The sequence below is a fragment of the Candoia aspera genome, chromosome 1, assembly GCF_035149785.1.
Source record: "Candoia aspera isolate rCanAsp1 chromosome 1, rCanAsp1.hap2, whole genome shotgun sequence".
NCBI classification, from domain to species: Eukaryota; Metazoa; Chordata; class Lepidosauria; order Squamata; family Boidae; genus Candoia; species Candoia aspera.
The window spans coordinates 286,343,842-286,362,768 of NC_086153.1; the positions used below are offsets into that span (position 1 = coordinate 286,343,842).

General features: G+C 39.1%; 1 protein-coding gene across 1 annotated transcript; it reads left to right on the plus strand.

Moving 5' to 3' along the window:
* The first annotated feature begins 955 nt into the window (after positions 1 to 955).
* Positions 956 to 12,556, plus strand: ACTC1 (actin alpha cardiac muscle 1). The gene is made up of 6 exons (XM_063289998.1): positions 956 to 1,099; positions 4,086 to 4,410; positions 6,071 to 6,232; positions 8,229 to 8,420; positions 11,528 to 11,709; positions 12,224 to 12,556. Exons 1-6 carry the CDS (start codon positions 971 to 973, stop codon positions 12,365 to 12,367), a joined length of 1,134 nt encoding a protein of 377 aa, XP_063146068.1. The 5' UTR covers positions 956 to 970; the 3' UTR covers positions 12,368 to 12,556.
* Positions 12,557 to 18,927: the final 6,371 nt, after the last annotated feature.

Sequence of the window (18,927 nt, forward strand, 5' to 3'; positions counted from 1 at the left end):
CAAGGAGGCTGCTCTACCGCGAGAAGCGCCGCGTTCAGGACAGCCAGGGCGACAGCTAGGGGGGCTAAAATCTCAGCTCTCCACAGTCCTTTCGCCCATCCTGGTTGGACTGGGGTTCCCATCCTATGGGCGCGGGAGGAGATGGCTGTCATGCTGCATTTTAGAAGGTCCTGGAACTCCAACTTTTGTAGGGTTAGGACGAACTGCCCGTTCCTCCCACAGTTCCCGCCATTTCTTTGCCCTCTAATGAGAGGAAAGAAGCGCCTACGCATTACGAGGACTTCTTCCTGAGTCTTCCGTGAGCGGCGCTACATTTACCAAGTTTTCCATTTGTATTTGCCCCCCCCCCCTTTATTATGGGAAACAAAAATCCGAAGAAACACGCATCCCCCCAAATGCTAAAGGTATGTCCTGCATTCTGACTCCACAAAAGTCTGAGGGGCGGACTCAGGCTGGGGTCCGGGGGGCAACAGTATTCAGCACAACCCCTGGGATTCCTGCGACGCCCCAATGGCTGGCAGCGACTTCGAGCGGGTTAGGCAATGCAGCTGCTGAGGCGGTGGGTCGAACTTCTTTGACCTGAAGCAGCCGGAGCGAAAATCATTTGGTGGCGCGACTGGATTCCGCACGGTAACTAGAGCCGTGTGCCGCCACTAGAACAAATGAATTGAGGGAGCGCAGCCAAAGGGGAACCGACCGGCTGCTAAAGATGATCCATCCTTGTTAAGTGCGCGCCGTGGCAGGGAAAGCAGCGTCTAACCCGGCGTCGCCTGAGCGCGTTCCTGCCGAGGCAAGTTGTTCGACTGCTGCTGATCCGGGCTTAAGGTGAAGGGCTTCTAGAGATCCGGGGGGGTCAAACTGACCCATCCCCAGCGATTCGAACGGTAGGCGGAGTCCCCTTCCACCTCGCCACCAGCGATGTGAGTCTTTGCCGATCTTGTATTTTTCAGCTCCCGCTTTCCTTCCCAAGATGTGTGACGACGAAGAGACCACCGCCCTGGTATGCGACAATGGCTCGGGTTTGGTCAAAGCAGGCTTCGCCGGAGATGATGCCCCCCGAGCCGTCTTCCCTTCCATTGTAGGCCGCCCTAGGCACCAGGTAACGCCACTACGCCTCCCTTCCCGCTCTCTGGGCGCTTCGGGGGGAAAAGCAAAAGGGGGAATAGATCCCCCAGGTTTTTTATCACTGACCAACCACCGTACAATGCACAGCATTCTTTGCCTCCCTCCCCCCCCCCCCCCCCCCGCATCCATTCCCACTTTGCTTCATTAAATCTTATTTGGCTCCAGGAGATATTTTCATCTCACCAGATTCCACTGTGCCCTCAATTTCTCTCTCTCTCTCTCTCTCTCTCTCTCTCTCATTTTTTATTAAGAATTTTGATTATGATAGTAAAATCTAATGCAAACCAAAGTTAAAGAAAGAAAAAAGAATAGAGAGAAGGAGTAAAAAGTGCAAGGAAAAAGGAAAAAAAAGCGAAAGAGGAGAAAAGTAAGAATATAATAAAGAAAAAGAAAAGAAATATATAGAGAATTGACTTCAAACCTGCATCACAACAAGTATAAACAAATTTAGTTATTGTTCACCCACTCTAAAGTTACAAACATTTATCTCTTCATCCCATATCCCATCTCTTATCTATAAACAAATCGATGAAACATCATCTTTTCAGTCCTGGTGTCAGCAGAAAGTCCATAAAAAGTCCATAGTCTATCCATAGAAGCAGACAACATTACTGATATTGTTGATATTGTGGCTACTATTTTCTGATTCCATTCTTCAAAAGTCTCTTTCAGTATTTTAACTGTTATAACATTTTGCACCACCTTGCAGGCCTGTATATCTTTCCTCTACCTAAAATCTTTAGTTCCCTCTAGTGTCTTGCTTTTGAAATCATGAAATTATTTACCTGTGTTATGTCTTGTAAAACCAAAACAGGATCTATTTCCCACAAGAAACTGTACTTTATAATTAATTCCATAATCTTATTGTAAAAGTTTCAATATTCCAATTTTATCTGGGCCCTTACTCCGTTTATAACTTTCTGAGATCAAAATCTTATTTAGCTTTTAGCTGTTTATTAAGATTTTTTAAATTCTTAAGCTTATGATTAAAATTTTCTTTCATTGAGGATTGAAGGCAGACTCACCCAGCATTTTCAAACTTATCATTCCAAAGGTCTCTAATAGCTTAGAAGTAGTTAATGAGCAATTTCCGAAAGTGATTAGCAAGTGAGGTTAGTGAACTTAGTGTCCTTTAAAAGGCGCCCACTGCTGTGGTGAGCAAGATGGCTAATCCTGGCATCTTCCGGTACTCAAGCCCACAGAAAACTGCTGTTCTGTGGTCTCCTTGTGGGGAACAGCCGTCCAGAGCACATGTGGGCAATCTCCTGTCCTCTTCCTTCTTTCTCTGAATCTGCTGCATCCCTCTTCTGGGTTGCCCTCCCTTCTTCCATAGCACTTTTGCTGCATTTGTTTTTCCCTTCCCACCTTTTCTCCACATCATAAACTTGTGAACTTCACAGTAACTTGCAGCCAATCCCAATCCTCTCTAAAAAATCTTACATTTCCTAAATTCTTTATTTACTTATTAATACAGTACTGTGTTTGGTATTTTTCTTTTACTTGGAGAAGAGTGTTTAGCTTCAGGTTATTCAGTCATGTAAGTAGGCCTTAGGAACTCTTGCAATGCTGCAAGTTCACTTTTGCAGCAAAAATTGCAATATTGCTGTAGTTTAACACAGTACATTTTTTTTCTTGTTCAGTACATGTACACAATGTAAGCACACACACTAAAAACTACACTAGTTCATGAAGAGGGAAAATCAAAATTTTATATTATTGCAATACCTTTATAGGCATGAAAGCCGGTTGGGTGACTTTGAGCCAGTCACTCTCAACCCAACTCACCGCACAGAGTTGTTGTTGTGGGCAAAATAGGAGGAGGAAGGAGTACTAGGTATGTTCTCTACCTTGAGTTATTTATAAAAATAATAAAGGTGGGATAGAAAATAAAATAAATAAGATAGATATAAAAATATAGTTGTTGATTAAGACAAAAGAAGAAGCTTATTCTATGAGTTTTAAGGACCTCAGCATTTTCTGATACAAAAAGTGGATTTGATATGGGTATATCAAGTGAAATTACTGAAATGTCCATGCAGAGAAGGATTCGGACACAAGGACTGGAAATGCCAGATCCTGGTCATAATAAATAAATAGAGCCTGTTTGGTCTAGTGGTTAAGGTGCTGGGCTAGAAACCAGAAGACTGAGTTCTAGTCCCGTCTTGGGCATGAAAGCCGGCCAGGTGACCTGGGCCAGTCACTCTCTCTCAGCCCAACTCACCTCACAGGGTTGTTGTGGGAAAAATAGGAGGAGGAAGGAGTATTAGGTATGTTCCCCGCCTTGAGTTATTTATAAAAATATTAAAGGCAGGATAAAAATTAATGAAATAAATAAGGGCTAGTAAAAAAATCTCATAGGCTTCAGAGTTGGTGATGACTGCAATACAAATTCAGGATTTAGAAGTGTATCAGCACTGCTGAGTCTACAAAATCCACTTTCCAAAATCAATGGGTTAAGAGTGTGGTATGAAAAAAGCCTTTCTGAAATTGGAGGTTGTAGACTGAATGAATTCATCACTAGTAGGTGCTACAGGTATCAAATTTTGGGTGAAAGGAGGAATGCTGATCACCACTGGTTTGGAAATGGAAAGGTCTGTTTTTTGTGTTCGAGAGAGTAAGAGGAAACCTACCATATTATATCTCATAGTTTTACTTTAGCCTCATGTTACATATGTTTAATAGCCAACCAAAAGAATAAAATATTTACTTATACTAAATTAATTAAATGTTAAATTCAAGGATCTACAGACTAGCTCATACAGAAGTCAGTGATTTCATGCTGTGAATTTACACTAGCTTTTCCCAACCTTATGCCTCATGTATTAGAATTTAACAGCCATGCTGCTAAGGAGTTATGTGGACTGAAGTATAACACACATGCAGGGTGTTTGATGGGGAAAGATGTTGGTATTAGGTCTCTGAATCCATGGTATTGTTTTTTGTGTTTCTTCTGCCTTTAGGGTGTTATGGTTGGTATGGGCCAGAAAGACTCCTATGTGGGTGATGAAGCACAGAGCAAGAGAGGTATTCTGACTTTGAAATATCCCATTGAACATGGAATAATTACTAATTGGGATGATATGGAAAAAATCTGGCACCATACTTTCTATAATGAACTGCGTGTTGCCCCTGAAGAACATCCCACCCTGCTCACAGAAGCTCCTCTGAATCCCAAAGCCAATCGTGAGAAGATGACCCAAATTATGTTTGAGACTTTCAATGTGCCTGCCATGTATGTGGCTATCCAAGCTGTTCTCTCTCTCTATGCTTCTGGACGTACTACAGGTAAAAGAATCAACTGGTTGTTTTCCTTAGCACACTCTTCCCTGAACTTTGACCTAGTAAATGCTTATATTGTGGGTAGACAACAGGTGACAGATGACACCTGTATATTGCAGAATAAAATGAAAATAAAAATGTAAAATCTCAGATTTCAGCATTCTCACATGTGATTGTGGATGGTGCTACTATTTAATTTTTTAAAAAAATTACTAACCAATGAAATAATACAACTATTGGAAGTTAATTGCATCAAGTACTTAGCACTTCTCCATTTCATGCAGAGATGAACATATGTCCCTTAGAAATTATAATGAATTACAGTGAGTGAATATCATAATGGTCTAGAGAGAATACCCCATCCTTCTATTTTGAGAAATTGATGCCTTAGTCTGGATATTGCAACAGACAATCACCAAATAAGGATATATTTGAGTGGCAGCCCAAATATATTCTTATTTAAGAGTTATCTTAAGAGGAAAGGCATAATCTTTTAATGAACACTGCTTGCTTTCCACTGAGAACAGCATTAAGTGAGAAATTGTAATTTATACATGAAATGAGTGGCAATGTGGTCCACTTTATTGCATCAAAAGTGAAGTTATGCTAAGTGGCTTCATAATGTAACTTGGAAATTATTGCACATATTAGGTGCTTTCACATAAAGCTCAGTGAAAAGCAAAGTCTCCCTCAAACTAAGTTTAGCATTTGATGGACATGGACAATTAATTTAGTGTTCTTGGTAACAGTAGCAGGGCAATTATTTGCTATTGCTTTATTTCAGATGATGACGATGATGATGATGATTTTACTTCCAAGCCTAGTCTATAGTGTTAGGATTTCATGGTAGCCTCCCAGGCATGCACTAACCAGTCTGATCCTACTTAGTTTTTTAGAATCAGCCAAGATCAATATATGCTGCCAATAAATGTAATTAAATGCACTTGATGATTTCCTGTGACTGGTGTCTTCCCATCTTTTCCTTACCATATAGGTCAGGCCAATAATCTAATAGACCCAGCTGAGATCAAAGTGGATGCTCTAGTAGGAGGGATTCAGGTAGTTGGTTCTACCTTTATGATACTAGGCATTAAGGTATAGCAGGATTATGTGGTGAGACCATGAAAAGAAGTACCACTGCTGAAAATATCTCATGGACCCCAGTGTGCATAAAACATGGGAAGTTAAGGAGAATTGTCATCTATAATAGACAAATTTAAGAGTATATCCCCATATTAGAAACAACTTGTTTAGATACAGCTGCATGAAACAGAATCCACAAACTCACTATTCAGCTAAGTTCTTTGTTTATTAAAATGGAGCATTATAAAACTGGGGTAGGATGACATAAATAAGAAAGGAAGACTATAATCCAGTGGAGCTATTTTGACCCAAAATTGATTCAAATAAGCATTAAGGTCTACAGTTGGCTGAAGTTATAAAAGTATTCCATTTCAACTACTTGTAAGACACTGAGAATTATTAACTGAGGAAGGTTATATTTCATACTCATCTGTCACATCAGACTTCCATTGTACATCCTGTGTCACATACTATTTTTTTCTGTTCTCCTAACCTATCTCTGGAGATGTTGCATGACATATGCAAGAACACTTTTCTAAAATACGGACAGACTTATGAGAACTTGGACATTTCTATTTCACAGGTATTGTCCTTGATTCAGGGGATGGAGTCACACACAATGTCCCTATCTATGAAGGTTATGCCCTTCCCCATGCCATTATGCGCCTGGATCTGGCTGGCAGGGATCTGACTGACTACCTCATGAAGATTCTGACAGAACGTGGCTATTCCTTTGTAACAACTGGTAATTATAGTTGAAATTTATCTCTGGCCAATATTTCTGCATATCAGAGTTTCTGTTAATATATATTTATATAGTGGAGTATGCATATAGGCTCCACAGTAGAATTTTGAGTGTTGTATCAAATTAAATTGTTTGTGTAGCATCTAGATTCAGTCATATTTAAAGCAGGACCATTGAAACTTAATGGGGCTTTAGCTCATCATGACTGGTTCTAGTCTCATTTTTTAAAATATAATTTTTATTGAAGATTTTTACATGAGTAAAAGATAAACATGAAGACATATACAAAGGAAAGTTAGGAAAAAGAAAAATGTGGGAGACAATACAGATAAAGAAAGAAAAAAAGGTAATCAAAGAAGCAACTTCTGATCTTCTTTATAGAAGTTACAAACAAACTTGTTATCCTTCCTCCCTAAGATTATATAATTCTCCTCTATCCTATATTCAACCCTTTTTAGTCAGCATATCCAGAAACCACCATTTTTTTTCCCATTTTCAGCAAAAAGTCCATAAAAGGTTTTCAGTCTTTTATAAAAATACTTATTATTTTATCCCTGATCAAGCAGGTCAATTTTGCCATTTCTGTAAATCATGCCATCTTCACAATCCATTTCTCTGTTGTGGGTATTTCAGTATTTCTCCAGTGTTGTGCATATTATACCATATACACAACCAACCTGAGTCTTTTCTAGTTGGTTATCTAAAAGTCCCAATTTAAAAAAAAAATGGTTTCATCTGAATATTGATCGTTAATATTCTTTATATCATCATATGTATTTGTATCCAATTTTTTTTTTTTTCACAAGTCCGCCATGCATGGTAAAATATCCCTTCATGTTTTTCACATTCCCAACATTAACTAGAAGTACCTTTATACATCTTAGATTGTTTATCTGGAGTCATATACCAACAGTACATCATTTTATGGAAATTCTCTCTTAAGTTATAACACGATGTGAATTTCGATCCTTTTAAACACTTCTCTCCCACTGATCCATCTGTATATTATAACTAAAATTCTTAGCCCATTTTATCATGCATTCTTTAACTTGTTCTGTTTCAAATCTCAACAAAACTTTATACATACTAGCAATCATGTGTTCATTATTTGTACACAGTTCAATTTTGAATTCCATCTTATGTTGTTCAATTCCAGTTGCCTTTCTATCTATATTAAATCTTTCTCTTAACTGTGCATATGAAAACCATTGAAAACTAAATCCCTCTGTAGTCAAGTGTTCTCTTGGTTTTAAGTTCTCCATGCACCTGTACTAACAAATCTTGATATGTTAACCATTTCTCTTTGCCTGCTGTTTCTTTTCTACAAAATGCTTTTTGTGCTGAAACCAATAAAGGTATTTTCATGTACAGCCTGCATTTATACCTATTCCATATTCTTAATATGACACTTCTACTGCAATGGTTTTTAAAATCTACATTAACTTTATCATTCCACACTGGTTCTAGTCTCATTAATTTAATTGTGTCTATTCCAATTAAATATGGATCTAACATATAACTTACAAATATATTTTTGTATATGTCATACAAAAATATCCTGCTTGATTGTTTTAAAATGTAAGTTCCTCTATATTCTTCATTGACACATTTAATTATTTGATGCTTAACAATGACCAATAAAATTAATCATTAAGTTAAGTCACATAAATACACATTCAGTAGAATTAATTAAATATTTCCTGTAACTGAAGCCACCACGCTGTACTTTTTTCCTCTTAAATTCTGCTCCTGTACTTTTGTATTTACTTCTGCATAATCTCTATTTCACCATAATTCTTTCCCCATCATCAGACTTGGTGAAACACTTGGGCCTGTTCCCACTCGTAGGTATCCTGGAAATCTTATCTGAGGATATATTGAAACAGTAATGCCCAAACTGAACTACAGGGAAAGGATTTTTAACCCGTTTCACTTGTCTTCTTCTCAGCTTTTGTCTTTTCCTTCTTGCTATACATCTTTGGATTTGTCTTTACAGCTGAACGTGAGATTGTCCGTGACATTAAGGAGAAGTTATGCTACGTTGCTCTGGACTTTGAGAATGAAATGGCTACAGCAGCCTCCTCCTCTTCTCTAGAGAAAAGTTATGAGTTGCCTGATGGCCAGGTCATCACAATTGGGAATGAGCGTTTCCGCTGTCCAGAAACCCTTTTCCAGCCATCTTTTATTGGTAAGGAATTCTCTTACATGGAAGCTTTAGCCTGAAGTTACTTTGGTGTTGGATGGATGGATGGATGGATGGATGGATGGCTTCTCTATGCAGTAAACTATAAAGGAGGTGTAAAATTAAAGTAAAAGGATACAACATGCAAAAAGGTAAACAAAACATTTTGGAACTAATAGAAATGAGTAGCAATATTGGACAGTAGTCTAACTGTCAAAAGTGCTGATTCTTTTCTGGGCTGATGACCACACTTAACCTTTGAATGGCATGCTGGGGGTCATAGTGCAACAAATCAGAGGCCAGGGCAGAAATTAAATTAAACAGAATACAGCTCATAGAACCACTCCACATGTATTTTAATGATTTTCACCTCCAGCAACATTAAAAAAATACTTTGAAGCAACTTTTGGAGGGACTATGGGTGCTGGACCCAAGACATTGGGAAGAACCACAAGTGGCCCTGGAGCCTCAGGTTACGCATTCCTCTAGGAAAGGATGAGAAAAAGGAGGATAATCTCTCTAAGAAGAGAAGTGCATGTGTTAGTGTACAGCTACACAGAAGTCTTGTCTTGAGTACCCTTCCACCTACATTACAGACACCATTAAAGGAATGTTTTGAGTACTGTTGTTGACTACAATCAATTCAGGGCTTTTTCTTCATTCCAGGGCTAACTGCCTCTCTGTTGGCAGCAGTAGAGACATCTGTTCTGGATAGAGGGGGAGACATTTTACGGCCTTTATAGTCATTGTAATATTATTTTGAAACTACCTAGCAGATGTGACATATAGAAGTGACATTTCTAATTTTTAAAACAAAGAAGCATAAACCAATACAACACTGAAACTGGCTACCAACAGCTGTTGCTGGAGAGCTCCCATTCCATACAGCCAAACAATTTTTAAAAATCCTGCATTCAGTTACTATTTTTGGAGTGCATTTGCCTCCTGTGTAGAATTACTGCAGCAATGCCAATAAATATGGATGTTAGAAGCCTAATAACTGTATCCTTCTGGTCTTAATTAATTACTTAAATTGAAATTACTCATTCAACTATATGATAATTCTCTTCACCAGCAAAATTTTTTTAAAAATATCAGATGATTATTTCTTAGGCACATCTTTATCTCTGTCTGTCTCCCTAATTCTACATACCATGTGACTATTGCCATAAATTAATATATTGGCCAGATATGATAGGAAGTATATTGGTCTTTCCTTTCAAGATACAAAGGACTTCCTTGATCACACTGCCTTAAGTATAAAGGTATAAAAGGGGGGGGGGGGAGCACAAATACCTTTAAAATAAATTCTGGTTTGGCAGTTTAACCCTGAATATATTCAAGAGAAGGAATTCTAGCCCTGCCAAAGTGCTAAATCTTTTTATTCCCTCCATGGTGTTGAATTTAGAATGGCACTCTTGACAGTGTCAGATCCATTATCTTGCTAATGTCAAAGTGAAGCTGAATATCCTGAATAAAAGATGGGTGTTGATTTGCATATCACTGTGGCTTGGCTATGTGTATTTTTGCATGTTTGGGTTGTTTTGATTTAGGCATGGTCATTTTCTTTAACTGTAGTACATTTTGGAAGGTTTTTTTTCCCCCTGTCAGAAGTACCTACCAAGGCGTTTCTGTATTGAAAGGATTTGCCGGTGATGTCACCATTGACTGGGGCATGGCCGAGGGGTCTCCTTTCATGTCCCTGTTATTTAATATTTTCCTTATTTTGGAAGGGTAATTTATATAAAATCAAGTAAAATGGAAAAGAAATGATGTTGGAGCAGTGCCTAGGAGTTGCATCCTGTAATCACTAAATGGCCCAAAGTTCCAAAAAAGCAAGTGTAGATTCATATTCTTTGAGACCAACTTTAGTCATGACAGAAAAAGTAGTCTCCCTTTGCAACTGATGATGCCTAAAATGTTTATAATACAAGCCTTGTGGATTTAGGAGCAGTTGTTCATCAGCTGTTGCCTTGTTATGGATCTAATTTCGGTTCACTTTAAGAAGCCACCTGTCAACTAATACATTGGAATGTAACCCATGAATTTGTATTTCTGATGTAAGTTTTTCTTATGCTCACTGCTAAGCTTCTGCTTGTACCTTCATCATTTGTTACCCTTCTAATGCAACCTTTACATTTTTTTTCCTCATTCAACACACATGCTAACATTACCCATTGTATGTCAGCGTTCTCACATGTAAGCTACCAGTTTGTAAGCTATGGATGTCATGTACTATCACATCAAAACTATTATGTGTTATGGCACTGCTCCAATGTCATTTCCATTAATTTTATTTGAATTTATATAGGCTGTCCCTCCAAATCCCACTGCAAATTTATGTTAGTATGGGATGTCCAGGTTCATTCAATGTGCTTCCATAAGACCAGTTGTTCATATACATATTTTGTCCATGACAACAATCCCTAAATCTCAGAGGTAGCTGGATCAAAAAATGCAATACATGAAATAGCAAGATAGTCAACAGAAATTCTCTTGTATAAATTGCTACAGGAGGAGGGGAAAACAACAACTGGCACTATGTCAAATTCTCTGATCTACTTTTTTCTCACAGCAAAAGCAAAACACAACCCTTCTTTCCATATTTCACTTGCACCTTGATTAGGTATGGGTTAGGGATAGGGATAACCCTATTAGGATTCAAGGGCTGCATATAATATTCTGTGGAAGAGTGAAGACTGCAAAGTGGATGATGCCATGTCACATATGTAGACAAGGCTGGGCTTTTTAAGGGGACTTTGGGAGAGAGTTTTGTCCCTTAATAGTGACATGCCTACTTATGATTTACACTACGTGTGCATCCTATCTCCAAATGGCAAAAAATATGCAGTCAGTTTTCTGCAATTATAAACAAAGGGGCATCTGTAAGCTACAGAAAATGGATTCAGGAATTTCATATGGCTGTATGTGTGAAGCCTGCCTGTGCCTATTGCATTAATTCTGCGTTCTATTTTTATAGAAAATTCTTGCTTTGATAAATGCTTTCTTATTTTTACAATTTTTCTTATAGTTTTCTGCTATTAATAATGCTCAAATGCTGTGACTCCTCTATTCTTCATCAGTCAGCCTATGAATATTCATTTATTTCCAAGGTATGGAATCTGCTGGCATTCATGAAACTACCTACAACAGCATAATGAAGTGCGATATTGACATCCGGAAAGATCTGTATGCCAACAATGTACTCTCCGGAGGTACTACCATGTACCCTGGCATTGCTGATCGCATGCAGAAAGAAATCACTGCTTTGGCTCCCAGCACAATGAAAATTAAGGTGTGAGAACTTGTTTCATACATCAAACTGAAAATTATGGTAGAGCCCTAAGGTCCCTGGAAGGGCATTCCAGATAGCCTTCTGTATGGGTCAAGAAAAGATTGAAGTGGCTTTGTAAGACTCCTAACCAAAGGTACAGTAAAATCTATAGGCAGTGCTTCTGCAGTGTTAAAACTGTTATACTGGGCAATATTCTTCTGCATGGCCCTAGAATGGAGAAAAACTATGCTGATTCTCAAGTTGACAGAATTTATTTATTGGAAGGGAAAGATGTACCCCTCTGTATTTTGCTTTGCCCGCACAAGTAAGCAAGGCATACTGTTTCTTCACCAAGGTTCTCTTGTTTCTTCTATCCAAGTCAGAGTTCACTTGTACAATTTTAGTCCAATTTGTGTGCCGATGTCTCACTGTTAAGAAGCCATTGTTATTAGAAACAAATTAAACAAAGTTATGTTGCCTAGAGATCTAGGTTGATAAAGCTCATTCTGCAATCTTGTTTCTTTTCTCCATTTAGATCATTGCCCCCCCTGAGCGAAAATATTCCGTCTGGATTGGGGGCTCCATCTTGGCTTCTCTTTCAACCTTCCAGCAGATGTGGATCAGCAAACAGGAGTACGATGAGGCTGGTCCATCTATTGTCCACCGCAAGTGTTTCTAAGCATCTTCCCATACCCTTTGCCACAAATTACCCACTCAGGATGATGTGCTTCTTGAAGTATTTTTTTTTCCAGTAATCCTTCCTGAACTAGATTCAGTTACATTGTACAGTTTGTTTACACATGCCCGTGCAATTTATTATGCTTCTTTGAATATTTATTGCTTTATAAATAAACAAGATCTGGGATTTGCAACCTAAATATGTTATTTAGTCTGATTCCTCCCTCCCTCCCTCCCTCCCTCTGATGATCTAAAAGGTCTTAGCAGTGAGAGTTTATGACAGACAGTGTAAACTACATCATTGTCCCCTGGAATGGACTGGTTTAGTGGAACAAGAGGCTCAGCTTAATATTATTAATTCAATCCATACATTTTTGCTCTTCTTTTTTAAACTATAACCAGAAATATTTGATGATAATTTTTGAAAAGCAGTAGTATTAGTGTAAGTAAAATATATAGGACAGGAATGAAATTACTTTTTCATTAAATCACTAGAGTTGAAAAAGATTGTGCAAATTCAGAAAATAGGTTAAATTAGCAACAAGGTTAAGAATGTTGCATGAATGCAACCCTTATAAATCACAGATCTCTATTCCCTTGTTTAGTGAATACTGAAAAATACACATTGTCTCCACTTATGAGTTGTGAATATTTGTCGAACTTTTAAGCCACACAATTTTAAAAGAACTTTGCCAGCTAACTTCTGCTGCCATCTAGTGGTAGACTGGATTTTTGCAGCTTAGGTCTGTAGCCCTATTAGTGACATCACTGAAAAGCATCGTTTTGTATTGCATGTACAATTTCTCACAAAGGTGGGACTAAGAGCCTTTGAAATCAGTCTCAACAAATACATAGGTTTATATGAAAACAGACTGTTCTATAAATTCTTGCAAGCTTATATTTGTGGCATCAGTGATACTATCTAGCCTTCTTGTTTCCTCTGGCTTCTTACTTTTTTGTGTTAAGGTTATATCAAGCCAATAGATAATATTTTTTAAACTATTTGGTAGTAAATAGTGGAAAGATTAAACTTCAGATTAATCTGTCCCAGATTAGATGGTAAGAAATTCTTTTTGCTCAGTGTGACCTCTTACTGTTACATAGTTATATCCAGGGGTTTTCAGTTCACACAATAAGCAAAAGTAGGCATGTTGAACCAAAGAAAACCAATATCTATTTTAAAGCACCATCTTTTTTTAGGTTGGTTCAAGTTCAGGCATCAGTGTGTAAGCTTGAATGTTTAAGCACTTTTCATTAGAATGAAGACAGTAAAATATTGTATCCCAGTTAACTGTCCCCACCCTGATTGCATTTGTGTGACACATTTACTCATGATAACTTAACCATGGTTTACTCAATTATATTGGACTGTAAACAGATTACAAAGACTGGGTTTACACAGCACACTAAGCTCAGATATGGTTGGCTAGATTGTGGCTTGGTATGTTGTAGAAATTCAACCACTTTTTTTAGGCACACTCATTAAAGTGTGATAAAAAGACAGAGCCAGGGAAACAGCTACCCAATTACTTAAATATTAATATTCACATGGTCACCCCTATGGTACTATCATTCCCTCTCCTTCCCCCCACTTCCCCCTCCCACCCCTGCCTTCAGAGTGGCAAACTACTCAAGTTCTCCATTTAGCTGACTTCTGGAATAGCTACAGAGAACAATCCTGTGCTGCTGATTATTACAGGTAGAGAAATATGGAATATTTTAGACTTTCCTCAGATACATCTATAAAATACTAATTTTATTCAGTTCCAGAGGCTTCAGCACATCCTTTGGAATTTGGTTCATTGCTAGGAGAAAGGGAGAGGTTATCAGAAGGCACATATAGGTCAAAAGTGTGGGAAGGTGGCTGTCTTTTTTAGAATGCCTGATAATGTCTGTCACACCATATTTCCCATCTAGTAACAATGCTTCCAGCAGCTTCTCAGCTTGAAGCTAAGCACAAATCACCCATTTCCCTGCGCAACATATGCAGCAGAGGATGTTCATACTGTAGATGGACAACATGAAGATTAGACAATTTCTAATCAGCTTTACAACGCAGTTCTATGTCTACTTGTTTCAGCAGGTGGCGGCACCTAACCAACCTAGTCTTGCTGCAGAAATTGAGCAGGGTCAACCCTGGCTATACTCAGATGGGACAGTACCAGGGAATTCCAGGGCTGTGGACTAGACTGGGAAGTTGAAAAAATACCGCTGAAGAAGGCAATGGCAAACCATTTCTTACTTTTGCCAAGAAAAGTGCATGACCAGTAGCTGAACCCAATTAGATCTTTTAACCTTTTTGTTATACCTGTTCACATGGAAGTGAGTCTATGCTCAATGAAACTTACTTCCCAGCATTTAAGGAATCATGGCCTCTGAATAGGTCTGAACAGCATTCTGGTGATGCTATTCAATTTACTGTGATGCAGAGGTGAACTACAGAATGTGGTAAAGATAAAAATAGCTAATCTAACTAACCCAAAGCAGTCAGGTATTTTCTTCACAGGGGATACATCGCATAACTCAGCCCTTGCTGTTTGGCAAACCTAGTCTTTCAGCACCAATGAACCTTAGAAAGGATTGGGAACTGGAGGTTTATTCCTTTAAATAGATATGATAGGAAGTAATTGGAAGATATCTCCTGGAGGTTGCCTACATTGTCCAAATCCATGTTGTCCACTGAGCTTATCTGAAAAGTAATGCAGGACAGTGTAAACAAACATTTCACTTGGCATTCCAATAGTAAAGAATATATGTAGCTCAGCACTGAACTGTTGGGTACTTGGTGTTGTTTGAGCTTGGTTGTTTTCCTGTAGATGTTTCATTACCAGGCTAGGTAACATCATTAATGAAACTTCACTCTCCCATGCATTGATGTTGTTACCTAGGCTGCTAAAGAAATGTCTGCTGGAAAACAATGAAGCTCAAACAACATCAAAACCCAGCTTTACTTGGAGACTCAACAAGTGTCTTCCTCCCTCCATAAAAGAAGCTGCTTAAATTCATTCAGATGTAAAAGAGGATGAATTTTCCAGTGGTATGACATATTATGGTATGTCATCATGCAAATGACATACAAGTAGTCCTTGCTTAATGATGGTAATTGGGGCCGACAATTCCGTCGCGAAGTGACACGGTTATAAAGCACGACATCATGTGACCATGCTGACTTACAACAGCAGTTGCAGTAGTTGTGGTTGCCATTGTTAAGTGAATCCCACATGGTCATTAAGCGCAATGTCATGTGATCACTATTTGCAACCTCCTGTTGACTTCCCCACTGACTTTGTTGGAAGCCAGCAGCAAAGGTCAAAAATGGTGATCACATGACAGCAGGATGCTGTGACAGCCACAACCATGAGGAACAGTCATATGTCTCCTTGTTCAGCACCATGGTAATTTTGAACAGTCACTGAACAAGTAGTTGTTAAATGAGGACTACCTGTAGTTATACAATGACAAAATGAACATCTGATGCAGGTATGTAAGTTGCATCAATTACAGTACACACTCATGTCATGATGCATGGGTTATCATTTGTCCTCCTGACCCCCCCCCTTTCCCCCCAGACCTCTATGTGACTATGAATATGGAGAATTCTGCAAATTCTAATAAAGCAATTTGGAAGATATTAAACTGGAGAAATCTGGTTTAGCTATTATATTCCAGACCATTTCTGCTTCCCTCTGACAAACCACAAAGACACAGATACTCATGCCCCCCATACATGTCTATCCTGGTTATAATCTATAGGAAATATTGAGATGTTTTTATTATCTCAACTGTAGAAGAACCTGAGGCTACAATATTTTCGTTCTTGCAGAGTTCAGCTATTTTCCTCATAGGTAAATAACTAGATTTTTTACAGAGAAAGGTAGAAGGGCTCAAAGCCATCTAAAAAGAGGTTTCTGTACTGAAAGCATGGAATCCTACAGTCAGCTAAAAAAATGAGGACACATTTGCATTGGAAATATGTAAATAAATTCAGCCTCTAAGCAATCTATAGAAGAGATATATGGATTGTTTTGCTATAAAACAGTGTAACTTTCAGCACTGTGACAAATTGTCCTTAACTCATCTTGCCTTAAAGGAAAAGGCTTCAGAGCTGCTAAAAAGCATGTTGTGTGCAGTGTTGTTTTCTTTCTTTAAATCAGTGTTTTGTCAGCTTCACAGACATGATCTGAAAATAGTTTTGTCTCTTAACTTGATCACTGATTTTCGTAAGTGCCACCCTAAGGAATGCATGAGCAATTTTGAAAAAGCAAGCATTGAAGTGATGTATAAGACTGTTCAAAAAAGCAAGGAACAGGAATGATTGTAGTATAGTATAGTTTATTATTGATTAGCCATTAGGCCATATCAAAGTACAGGAATGATTGTACTTGGAGGAGATATTTGCCCTGATTTAAAAGGGGCTATTGATACAAGCTCCAACCTTAAAGACTTGCAGTAAAATTATCAAGCCCATCTGAAACACCCTTTAATTGTAGTCAAACTGTGGTCTTCTGGACTTATAAAAGCAGTACTTAAGAGGTCTATCACAAAAAGCAAAGGTGCTTTATTTGCCCCTATCTTTAAACAGTACGAGGGACGCGGTGGCGCTGCGGGTTAAACCGCTGAGCTGCCGATCGGAAGTTCAGCGGTTCGAAACCGCGCGGCGGGGTGAGCTCCCGTTGCTCGTCCCAGCTCCTGCTCACCTAGCAGTTCGAAAACATGCAAATGTGAGTAGATCAATAGGTACCGCTTCGGCGGGAAGGTAACGGCGTTCCGTGTCGTCATGCTGGCCACATGACCCGGAAGTGTCTACGGACAACGCTGGCTCTAAGGCTTAGAAACGGAGATGAGCACCGCCCCCTAGAGTCGGATTCGACTGGACTTTACGTCAAGGGAAACCTTTACCTTTACCTTAAACAGTACAGCAGTAAGTGGCTCAACTCCAGGTCAGATAATTGGTGATAGAAGACATCATTTATTTGGAAGAAGGCAGCTAATTGGACTTAGTTTTTCCCACTTTCCACACAAAGATTGGCATTCTCATCTCACTGGAGTTCATATTTGCCTGCTGGCCTCTATTGCCATGAGAACAGTTCCAAGATATGTGTGTGCCTTTGTGTGCTTGTATTCAGGCAACATAGAAGGTAACAATGCAGAAATACGTAAAGGACTTAATGTCTGGTGCAGAGTGGCAGGAGCTTGCCAGGAGAATAAGGAAGCTTATTTGGGTGTCAAGGATCAGATTTCACAAGTCTGCAATTGGCAGAAGTCAGAAGCAGAAGAAATATGACCCTTGCAAAGCTAACATAAATAAAGATTAAGGGAAGCAGTAAGAGGCTGCTGGGAGACAGCTTGGAGTCAGTACAAAAATCATGGCTGGAACCTCTAGAAGGGAGGAGGTCTGTCCCAAATGGTACAGAGGCAAGAAATGATACTCAGAGGAGCCAGGAAAGATATAAAAGGCTGTGGACCTGGGAGTGCAAAGCCAGATGCACCCAAACTCATGCACAGGGGAGAAAGGGGAGGAACAGAAATTGTTGAGCTTGGGAGGCTTGGCTAGGAAAAGAGGAAAGGGAAGAGGTTTAATTTACTAAGGGGCAACCTAAGGAGATAAAGGGAATATGAGACATAGCTCTAAGTTAGTGTTTCTCACCTCCACCACTTTAAGATGTGTGCACCAACTCCCACAATTCCCCAGCCAGCTCTAAGTTAAGAGAGAGAGAGAGAGACTATTTGTGAATAAGTAGGAGACAAAAGGGAAAAATGCACAACGCTTGTTTTCCTATAGTAGGTGGGATTCTACTTTCTGCAGCTAACACAGAGAGAGGGGCATCCTGGGAGAGCAAAGGATTCAAGGTTTTGGCTGCCAGGGTGGCCAGTGCAGATAGAGATAGGCTGGCGGTTGCATCCGTGACTAAATTTCCCGGTGGGAAAATTACTCACGATGGGCAGGATTGAAACTTGGAAGGGCAAAAGGGAAGTGAATTGGATTCCAATGGGTTAGTTGGAAAGAAGTGCAGAACAGAAGTGGCCATGAAGAAAAAAGTGAAGAAAAGTGCTACGGGTGGCTTCTGTAGAGGCAGCTATTGCTATCAACATTTTTGTAAGGAAGGGGAAAAATCTGGAGTGGTTTAGAAATATACTGCCCCTTAAGGAGACTGCTCAGTTTATTGAGTATGAACTACTTGCTCTGAGTAAGCCTCTCTACATGATACAAGAAGATTCATCACACTGAGTTCAACAGCCTCTTGCTGTTTATGGTTTTTCTTGTACCTGCATGATACTGTCTATATATCTACATGCTGATGGATTTTCTAATCCACGTATTTATTTAAAGCCTCATAGAGCCTTTTATGGAAGAAGGAGCCCTCTCCCATAAAATGGATTGGCTGATTAAAACACCCAAATTTCCACACAAGCATTTCTTGTAATGTTCTATGTTAATTCAAATAGAAAACTTACTGTTAATACTTCCTCATATCTTTGGGGAAGATGCCCCCGGTGTTTGTTACCGGTGGCGTGTTCCGGCCCTCCGAGTTCAGACCTGGGCCCTGGACAGCAGATCCT